Source organism: Wasmannia auropunctata, unplaced genomic scaffold, assembly GCF_000956235.1.
Source record: "Wasmannia auropunctata unplaced genomic scaffold, wasmannia.A_1.0 LD335047.1, whole genome shotgun sequence".
NCBI classification, from domain to species: Eukaryota; Metazoa; Arthropoda; class Insecta; order Hymenoptera; family Formicidae; genus Wasmannia; species Wasmannia auropunctata.
Genome location: NW_012027843.1, coordinates 215,257 through 226,459, shown reverse-complemented (window position 1 = coordinate 226,459; position 11,203 = coordinate 215,257). Strand labels below are relative to the sequence as shown.

General features: G+C 44.1%; 1 protein-coding gene across 1 annotated transcript; it reads left to right on the top strand.

The window, feature by feature from the left end:
* The first annotated feature begins 961 nt into the window (after window positions 1–961).
* Window positions 962–5,022, top strand: LOC105457776 (protein kintoun). The gene is made up of 4 exons (XM_011702631.1): window positions 962–1,526; window positions 1,618–2,817; window positions 2,902–3,356; window positions 3,476–5,022. The coding sequence occupies exons 1-4, from the start codon at window positions 1,002–1,004 to the stop codon at window positions 3,867–3,869; spliced, it is 2,574 nt and encodes an 857-aa protein (XP_011700933.1). The 5' UTR covers window positions 962–1,001; the 3' UTR covers window positions 3,870–5,022.
* The last annotated feature ends 6,181 nt before the right edge of the window (window positions 5,023–11,203 follow it).

Below are 11,203 nucleotides of genomic sequence, written 5' to 3'. Positions count from 1 at the left end.
TAATTACGAGCCGAAGTTAGAGAAATATAATTTCGCTCGAGTAATCGAATGTCTCAACAAAAAAATTGGAGTCAGCATCGCAAACGGAGATACGCTTTCTACATTAAGAGTTTAATTAGCGGTATAACGTGCGAAGGTCGTCATGAAGGATTAGAGTAAATTAGAATAGAAAAAAATGTTTCACGCACACGTGCGGTCGATTCGAGTTTCAACGAGGGAACGGAAGGATAAGTAAAAACTCCGCTCGAATAAAGATCCAGTAAGGAAAATGCTAACGACGATAAGTAAGACGTTTTACAAATTGCCAGATTATTGCGGCAGATTAGCCGTAACTGCGTCCGCATTAAATTGTGCTCCATCAACAGAATCTGTCAACGTAATCTCTGATTGCAAATAGAAATCAAACAGAATCTGTCAGAATTTTATAACGATTTAAATGGAATTGAAATGTTCAACAGAATCTGTCAACGTAGTCTCTGATTGCAAATATAAAGCAAACGAAATCTATCGGAATTTTATAACGATTTAAATGGAATTGAAATATTCAACAGAATCTGTCAACGTAATCTCTGATTGCATATTATAGAAATCAAACAGAATTTTATAACGATTTAAATGGATTATACTCTTTAAATAATTACGAATTGTAATAAATTCTGATTCAATCTGCCAATCTGTCAATTGTATTTCGTTAAAAGATTCCGTCAATATTTTCGCTACTTTTCATTCTGTCAGAATTTGTCAATAGCAGACTTTGACACTTTGCAAAATCTGTTTCCGACAGATTTGTGTCTATCTGAAAATTATAAGCGAGGAAGAGTTTCCCGACGATAGAAAATCGTCGCGCGCGTTTGAAAGTGATCGAACGGGCGCTCATCGGGCGAGCCGGTGCGAAGACCGGCCGGTGCGGTGGCGCCGCGGTCCACGTGCTTGACGTACGACGCGCGCTCTTCCCGATCTTTCTACCGACGGGTCTATTTGTAAACACCGCCCGACGTAAGATGGACGTGTACGAGCTCTGCAGAAAAGATTGGCAGGATTTCAATGTGTCGCGCGAGGAATTGAAGGACATAGCCGAATGCCTGAAGAAGGAGGAGTTTCGCAAGCTGTTGATCGAGTACGCGGAGGAGGTGACTGACCCGGACAACAGGAAGACCTACGAGCGGGAGATCACCCAGCTCGAGAAGGAGCGGGGCGTAGACGTGACGTTCGTTAACCCCGAGCCCGGTTACGTCATTAAGACCAGCGTGGACGGCGACAGGAAGTGCTTCCTGAATATCAGCAAGAACGACGTTGTCGCGCGTCCCACCAGCCAGCCGTCCTACGAGCAGGGCCACCGCGGCCTGCAGTGGTCCATCCCGTACACCCTGATACCGCCGCGCTATGACCTTGACAAGAAGAACGTGCGGTGCGTCGTGTATGACGTGGTCTTCCATCCGGACACCATCTACCTGGCGTCCAAGAACGCGCGGTTCCGCGAGATCGTCAATGACACGGCGATGGACGGCGTGGAGAGTAACTTCAAGGTTCGCACATGTCTATAAGCTGATGCAATTTTATAATTTTTGCTTCTGCAATAGCTGTCTGTTTCTAATATGTCCCCTTGCGTTTCGCTAGGTAAAGCTTGACAGGAAGAATCTAAAGTTTCCCAAGATCAACTTCAAGGGGATGACGCATCCTACGGTGATCAGGAAACCTTCGGAAACGCCGCCGACGGAACCGCTGGACATAGAGCCGGAGATCTATCAGAAGATAATGTCGAGTTACGACGAGAGTCGCCAGAGTCACTTTAAGCGGAGGGAAGAGAAGCCGCAGCGTTCCCCGCCAGCCACCACTTACTACAAGGACAAGCAACAGAAGCCCGAGGATGAGAAATACGTTACCCCCAAGTTTTCCATCAAGCATCAGTCCGACGTGGAATTGGAGGATTTTGTTCTAAGCCAGGATGCGAAGATGTTCGCCGCAATCCCTAAAAAATTAGTGATCACCATAGATCTGCCGTTGTTGAAGAGCGCCAACGACGCGACGCTCGACGTACACGAACGGTCCCTCACCCTGAAAAGTGAAAAGCCAGCGAAGTATCTGCTGGATCTTCCCTTACCGTATCCCGTAGATGGAGATCATGGGAATGCTAAATTTGACTCCAAGTACAAGAAGTTAATTGTAACTTTACCAGTCATTCGGCAATTGGTATCAGCTGGTGGCATCGACAGGGCAAATAATGGGGTTGACGGTGATGAGAACAGTGTTGAGTTAGTAACGTCCAACGATGACGAAAAAAGTTTCTCTAGTAACAGAATAGAATTAGTGGAGGTGTGCGAAAGCGCGTGCAAAGAGATAGGATTCGATAAAGCGAGTGAAATAACAGATAAGTGCGAAGATACTGCCTTACGGACTAGTAACACGATAGAAATCACCGATGCATTTATGAATCCTAACATTAAGTACAACCTTCCTGCTTACACCTGTAATATCTACAATAATCAATTAGCCATTGTTATAAATGTAAAAAACGTGAATCCAGACGCGATACGCTACAGAATTTTAGACGACAACGTAGGGATACATATCTTGCTGACGTCTACGGGCGCTGGATTCTTTCCGCAATATTATTCGTTGTGTCTTAAGATAGGAGACGAATGTATCGAGCCAGAAACACTTACGATCGAGCCGTGGGACAATAACGTTGTGTTTAACGTCACAGTGAAGAATATTGAGAATATAGCGCGATATTTCGTTGGAGTGGACACGGAATTCATGGAAGGGAAAGAGCTTCCTACACCGGCGTCGTTTACGGACAAGTTTAAGGAATTAATGGTAAAACGTTAAATGTATATTGCGTACTTTTGAAATGTAAGAGAGTTACATTTGTATCTATAATAAATAAAATATTTTTTACAGTCCCCTTCGAAAGATGAGCTTCAGGTGGAAAGGCAAATCTCCGTGCAGCCGCAGGACGGTGGTGTTGTTATAAATATTCGTCCAAATCAGCAGGATTCTGATGACGAAGAGGAGCACGAGGAAAGCGCGAGAGTTGCGAAGCGACGACAAGAGAAGAAGCACGTTATTGAGAAAGTCAGATCAGTTTCGGAGAGCAGCGGAGATGAATTGGCGAGCAACAGCAGCAACGGTAGCGTGAGACACTCGAAGGGGATACTGAAGTCGCGTCGCGCCCGCGATTTCTCGCGTTCCATGTCCGAGTCGAGTGCCGACGAGAACAGTCTACCTGCATCGTGCACGGATTATCACGACGATTATCATTACGATTCCGTGCACGATATCAATTCCGAATCTGATTGCTCCAGTTTAAAAAAGACCGTACGATTTAACGACGTGGTTTCACGACAGTTATTTAGGTATAACACAAAACAATGTCTACAATTGTCTTTCTAAGAGATAAACGAAGCATTCTCTTGTCTTCTCTCAAGTAAGTGATTAGACTCGTTTATAATTTGTTATTTTTTCCCTTTTTTAGATCTAATTCGAGTATTCTTGGACAACGGAAGAAGAATCAGCGTAAACTGCGCAATAAGAAACGCGCGCAAGATCGCCGACTAAGCGAAAGCGAGAATTCTGAAACCGAGGAGCGCGATAAATATAAAGTAGATTATAAGCGGTCTGCGAACGAGGAGACTTCCGAAAGCGTGAAACCCATACTCGCGCGTGATAAGCATTTACAGCAACAGAGAACCGCCAATATTGAAATCGCGAAATCGAACGCCGACGACAAGCATCCTTCGCATAAGCGTAAATCTAGCTTCGAGGAAAAGCCCACCGAAGATGTTCAAGCCGACACCTCGATTAAAGCCACGAAAGATGCAGTTCAACTGGAATTTAAGAGCGATCTGATATTTGATCTCGATATGTAGACGCGAACTGCGAGATCATTATGCATAATGTGATAGGCACGATCGAGGATGTTATCGCGATTTTTTTTTGTAGCAACTCAATAACTTGGTGAAACTGATAACTCAGTGCTGATAACGTAAATTTACATATACATGTATAACATTACAAACATTATTTTAGAGTTTAGTATCAAAGATACTCTTTAAATAATTTGGGAATAATTTTCTAGTGCGTTATTAGCATAGAAGTAGTAAAACAGGGAAACACCATACGAATCAAAATCATTCAAATATTAGTCTATTCGAATTAATGATAAGCGAAGCTTATTATTAAAATTAGCTCCTAATATCCTAAATTCATAAAGAGAAGTAGAGCTTTACTTAATGGAAAAATTATGTTAACTCGGAAAGTGTTCATATTAAAGTATATGACGAGGCTGTACGGTAAGATATTTTTAATCGGAGTTTTTTTTTTTAGAGAACTGATGATCGTCACTGGATGGATTTATTGAATTAATCAAGATATATACGTTCTTTTTTCATGCATGTTAAATATTACTGCCGCATAATATACGTGATTTGTACTCACAGATAACGCTTAATTAAAATCAAGAATATACGTGGATACTTTGATAGAAGTTCGTACACTTTTAATGAATATTACGTGAATTTAATGCAAAAGTATGTACATTTAGATTTTGTAATATATACGCCAACAGTTTGCACGTGTATACAGATACGTCGCGTTGCAATGAGCGCTTGCCAAAAGATCGTGATGTTTATGGTGATAAAAATGGAAATGATTTTGCTTCGAAAATTGCTAATTATGTGCAGGATTTTCGATGGTTAACGTTATCTAAGTCATACTTTCTTGTAAAAATGCCGAAAGTCTATTTAGAGAAATTTTCCGTTGAATATGATACAAAAAATTAAAATATTTATCGATTTTATATATTATATATCAATATTTTGTAATTAAATTGTACATAAGTTATTTTTGATCTGGTTGATGAAAGAAGATGTTTACATATCTGCGCTCGTAGCACGTTTCATTCCTATGTTATGTACCGTGTGTTTTTACCGACAAGCAATCCACATAAATTAATACGTACAATATATTCCTGTAAACGATATAACGCAAGAATGAAATAAACAGACACAAAATGTTTTTATAGGTGGGACGTTTGTATTGAACTAGAAACAATTGATTGCGATATTTAAGGAAGGAATTTAAGGAGTTGAAATATGAAAAGATCATTTCTATATTTGAAAATTTTATTTAAGGTAACAACCAGCAAAGAGCGATTTAAATCTATAGTAGTTTTAAATTGAAAACTGTCCAAGATTTTCGCTATTAAGTATTAATAGTGGTATCGGGGTGTTCTTTTTTTTTTTTCAGTCAAGCCGATCTAGCAAATGCGGAAACTACGTCGATCGTGTGTCACGGCGCGTATCCGCGAAACATCGGTGGGGTGCCGGGTCGTGCAATGCCGTGACACGACGTGAAAAGCAGGACCACGGGGCCAACAACGGGGCGCTATACGGGCGAAACGTGATGATTGGAAAGTAGGACGCGGCCCAACGGCGGAAACAACCGGGCCGCGCGCGCTCCGAGCCAACGGATGAGAGTTCGCCCCCGGAGTTCGAGACCATCGATCCCGCTACTTGCGGGGGGAGTTGTAAGGTCGTTAAACTCCCCCGGTCTACCTGCACGTATCTTTCGCCGCATCGCGCACTACCCCGTATTATTCCTATTGATGTACCATCCAGGTAAGGGGACTCGGCACGGCTCGACACCACGCGAACGCGGCGCTCCAATTTCGCACGATCGCGATCCCATCGGTTTATTGTCGTCATTGTCGTCGTTGTCGTCACTGCGGCGGTTCGTTTCAATTGGGGTTGCACGGGTTGCTACGCGGCTGTGGCGGGAAATGGCGCGGCAAGAAGGGGCGATCTTAAAGAACGGATATAGCTTTATCGTTACGCACGATATTTGATGAAGCTTCATTGAAGCTGCGTATGTATCTTTTAATCTGTGATTTTTAGATATTTTAATTACAAAAAAAAAACTCATAAAATTCTCATCTCAATCATTCTTTCGATATGTATTGCGGACGAAATTGAAATGAAATTCGGTAAGCTCTCGGCTTTGATCACGAAAAATCGATTGTCCTCTCCACCCCTACGGACAGACTCCTATTTTGCGATGAAATCTGCAATGTCTCGAAAATCGTTTGTCTGACGTATCATCATCTTGACGAGGGTTTCTCCCGCCGAGATGATAATGTTTGTGTAGCTATATTCATCTCGAAGGCGACGGTCTTCTGGCCGAACAATCGGAGGGATGTTTGCCCAAAGATGATAACGAAAAAATAACGAGATCCCATTTTCCGAATGCTTAAGCGGAACAACATTATGTGATTGAGGTACATGGGATTAAGGGTGGTAGGCCTGACTAGCATCAGGTCGATAAGCCGTCCACCCCTTAAGGTTCAGAAAGTCGGTGGCCTGTACCGGCGAGGGTGCACGGAAGAGGGTGGGGAAGGGAGACGAGAGGGGTGAGGGAGAGGAGACGAGGGCGAGGGAGAAAGGGCACGTACCCCGCGTGCCGCGGTTACGGCCGGCACGACATCGGCAATGCGGCAGCCGACGGCGTTTAATGTCGCTCCACGCTCCACCAGCCCGTCGGCCAGTCGTTGCACCTGGCACCGATTCGCCGGCTTGGCGAACGCAGGTGGAATCAGGGGAGGGTGCCAGCGGGGGTGGCCGATATTAAGGACGCGGCCGCTCGTCGGCCCGCGTAACACGGTTTCGAGATTGGGCACACTACTCGAGCGGGGCGAGAGATATCGATGGCCCGCGCCAACGTAGATAAAGACCGATGGTGAGCGATCGTTACGCGTTATCTCGAACCTGTGCTACCTCAATGAGGGAGAGCTACGATAGCGAAGTGCGATAAGACGGAGCCGGAAGGCTCGTCTCTTTGAAGGACGGAGGTGAATCTTGATTCTTCCTGCCGCTATATATATATATATATGCCATCCGTTTTGGTCTCTCAGGGTGACTTCGATTAAACTTCGCAGGTTATTAACTCAATTTCAACTGACAGAATTACGTAGAGCAAGTAAAATTTCCAATAATTCGTTGTTCCTAATCTAATCTTTTTTTTTTCCCGGTATATATACCGGTATTCCTTGATAAATTAATCGCCAATTAAGTTATCAAGGAATAATACCAGTATATGGGGGAAAAAAAGATTAGATTGGGAACAACGAATTATCGGAAATTTTACTTGCTTTAATTCTGTCAGAATCGAAGTTTGAATCGAAGTCATTATACCGGTACCCTCGATCGTGTCACTTGGAACACTTTTGTACATACAGGTAAAATCGTTAATGCCTTAACTGACGAATTTATGCACTATTATCGGAGCAAATGTGTATTTCTCACGCACGTCTCGATAAGCGCCTAATCTCGCTAAATCGACATCACTTTTAGTCTGACTGTAACCGCCGACTAATCTTGTAACTCGTCGCCCGGACGACGGGCGAAGCTGTTCCAAGGTATTTCCCGCTTAATTCGTCGAAGCCGCTAATCTGTTTTGTTGAAACCGCTAACTTCAATGGAAATCCAAATACATTCCGGGAATGCGATTCGTCACTTTTACAATTGCGCGTGATTGTGCGCGCGGACGGAAGGGTCTCTGCTTTACCGTGGAGCGTACGATTTTCCGAATCCCATAAACAAATAACCGCGATTATTTCGAACGCAACTTTATTTTCCGAGATTTCACACGTCCCTCCGTGTAGCGTACCTTCTCTTACCATTCCGTTTTCCCTTGAATAATGTATGAGGTACCGGCGTATCTGTTCGTATTACCGCCTTGGCAGTTTGGAACTTACGACACACATGCCCACGTCGCGCAATAGAAATCTCACGTTTGAAAAAGTTTTATTTCGCGGAGAGGCATCGTGGTTTTTAACCGAAAATATCTAAACAATATTCGCAAGAGCCATGATCGATAAATATCATCTTACAAATATTACGTTAATAATTATTAATCAGCACAGAGTGGCGAAATAAATTGTATCGTAAAATAATTGTAAATAATTGTGAAATGTTTGCAAAAACCACGAGCAATTAATATATATTGTCTTCTTCTTGCAAATATTTCGTTAATAATTACTATTTACTAATCATCGCAGAGAGGCGAAATAAATGTACCTTGCCGATATTATACTGTACCATATTGAAAAATGAATAGATAAAATCGTTGGCCCATAAATGTAGCTGACGATTAAATCGCGGAGCGTAGCGAAAGATACACAAAAGATTTATTGTTGCGAGAGAGGCGGGAGCGAGCGAGCGAGCGAACGAGCCCAGGTAGCATAAAGACATAGAGAACAATTAAAAACTGCGAACAAATCGTAAAAGATGAAACTCGTTAACGTCGCAGTTGTTCGTGCCAATGACTTTTCATCCGTTTGGCTATTAAATAGAGCAGCGAGCGGCGCGCACACGCCATGTTTCCCGTCTCTCGTTTTTCATCGTTTCATCGTTTCCTGCCTTTCTCGTTCTCGCGCCTTCGTATCTGTCCGCGGAGACATTCGAAGTAGTAGAGTATCGATTAATGGACCCCCGTGCTTCGTAACTACACGCGCACTCCGCGCCGTGTCCGGATAACCCACTAACACTGACTCTCCCATTGTTTGGAGAATTTTTCTTTTTATCAGACTCTTTGTGGCGCTGCTAATGCAGAATGTATGTTTGAAAATGTATTACTTGCCGTGCGTCTGAGAGCAGCTCTTCTTAAGTCGGGAAGAGTCGAGGTGGGACGTAATACGCTGGAAGCGCGCGTGGTTGCGACAAAACAAGTGTGTGTGTGTGTGTGTTTTTTTTTGGCTCACGCAATATACAGAAGAGACGACGCGTAATCGCGAGAGATTATGTAAAACGCGACGCGTGTGTATATATATATATATATGTATATATATACACATATGTATATGTATATATAGCATACATGTATTAGCATATTAACATATATGTGTATGCTAATATACATACATACGTGTGTATATATATATATATATATATATATATATATATATATATGCTACGATTTTATATGTATATCTTGCGATAACAAAGGGAGTACAATTGACGAAATTTTGTTGTTCTGTAAAATGTTACTTATGCATAATAAAATCATACGGTTTACACACGCCCAGCTGTTTTATTGTGTCTCCGACTGTCTCGCGATTGCGACAGGGCAAAGTCGTGACGTTTCGTGAGCTGCGACACTCTTCAGGGAAATATCTTCGATTCTTCCATGTTCTTTGGAGCACAACTCGTTTCTCATATGCATCTCGAGTTCGTCGGACGATTCGTTCGTGCGCAGAGCAGAAATCCGTTCGCTTGGATAATCTCTCAAATGCTGTGGCTACTTCTCTCGTAGTGTAAGAAAAGGCGACACGTTTTTCCAAATTCCACAGTTTCCTTCTCTCTCTCTCTCTCTCTCTCTCTCTCTCTCTCTCTCAATTCGACATACAATTATACGACGTGACGACGATGTATCACTCTTGGAGTACGACGTACGAGGCGACGACCTGATGGATAAACATCCATTTCAGGGGATAACGATACCCGCCAACCGACCGCCATCGCTCTTGATTAACCCAAATGTCCCGATTTCGCTTCCGGTAACGGATACCGCATGGGAGATCCGCAAGACGGATGTATATTGAATTTTATTCAGCGGCGAACCCGCACGTATCTGGGGAAACTTTATCGTTTGACTTGCGGAAGAGATAGCCTCGCCGTGAACTCGACGTAATAAGATATAGCCCTACATCAAGTTACTCGCGACGCAGCAGCCAATTTCGATGTTATCAGCGCCCGAGTTCTATATATTAAGATTTAAAATAATTCATAGTGGCTGGTTAAAACCCGAGGCCCGCCCCCGTGAACTTTTTTTTTTTTGCGACGGAGATCTATATCGGGAACGGCTTGCAGATTGCGCGGCCTGTTCATGAAGGACTAGCACGCGAATACAGTCATCGACCCTCTTCGGTATGAGCGCGTTATACAATACCATCAAACTGACCTGCAGCAACGTTTTATTCAATATAGACCTCGATGCAGCACAGCGTGGCGCGGCGCGGCGCACGAACGGCTTTCTATCAACCGAAAAAGTGTCGATCTTTATCACTGCGAAATATTTTTTCATCGTTTCCAATCGTTCTTGTTATATATGCACATAGCGATTTGCTCTACATGCACGTAGCGCGAGTTGAAATCCAGGTTTTCCAAGACGCGTTAAAAGAGGCGGCGCGGTGCGCTGGAAAATCCCAGATTTTCGCGGCTATACGTAGGTACGCGGAAAGGAGAGAATTCTGCGTTCTCTCGCAACACGTTTTCCTTCCCGACCTTGAAAAGATAAGGTAAGCTTGGTGCCGTGCGTCAAAGCGTCGCGCCGTAACGCCGTGTCGTAAAAGCGCCGAGCGGAATGAAGCGAGCGAAAATATATTCGACACGGGACGCATTCTTTGTTGAAGTGGAAATGTTTGGTTAAATAGGCGCCGCTTCGACGTGAACGAAATAACGGATGTGCCACCTTACCGCGGGCCTTGTCGGCCGCGTCAAGAGAAGGAAACCATCTCCACGGTGGTGATCCGTCAGTGTCGCGTATGATGGGATTTTGTTTTAATTTGACAATAACAGCGGCCGCGCGCCGTATATTCGATCCTCGTATTCGAACCAAGTGTTCGGATTTTCCTCCGAAAAAGTAATATTCGCGCCACATCAATTTCCATCGTATGCAAAACCAAATTGTCAGACTTTGCAAATTGAACGATGTGCCTACTTTCCTTTTATATGTAACAATTGAAGTAATAGGCAGTTCCGCGCGAAGAGAGATTATTAGAAATCTACCCGATAAAATTGCACGCGTCGTTCGATATCCGCGCGCGGCGATGCCGTCGACCTATCGACCGAAAACTAGTGAACGCGCTCTCGAAGAAGAATTAAAAGCAAAAACCACCTAAGCCGAAAAAGCCCTCGAGTATTGAACTCGGCCAGCCTGACTAAAAGTAACAGATTTTTGAGATATACATGCGCGCGCGCGAACGGGTGATATGGTGTGTGTGTGCGCGCGCGCGAGCGCGCACAACCCCACGGTGGTCGGTGGCGGAGCACGGGATGTCGTGGGGGTGGCGCGGGGTGTCGCGCGGAGCGACGCGGGACGGCGCGCGGGGGGGTGTACACACTTATCGGTGGTACACGCTCGTGCCTTCACCTACGCCTGGGACGCGTATGTGTCTGTTACCTTCCCACGGTTTACCACATGTTGCGCT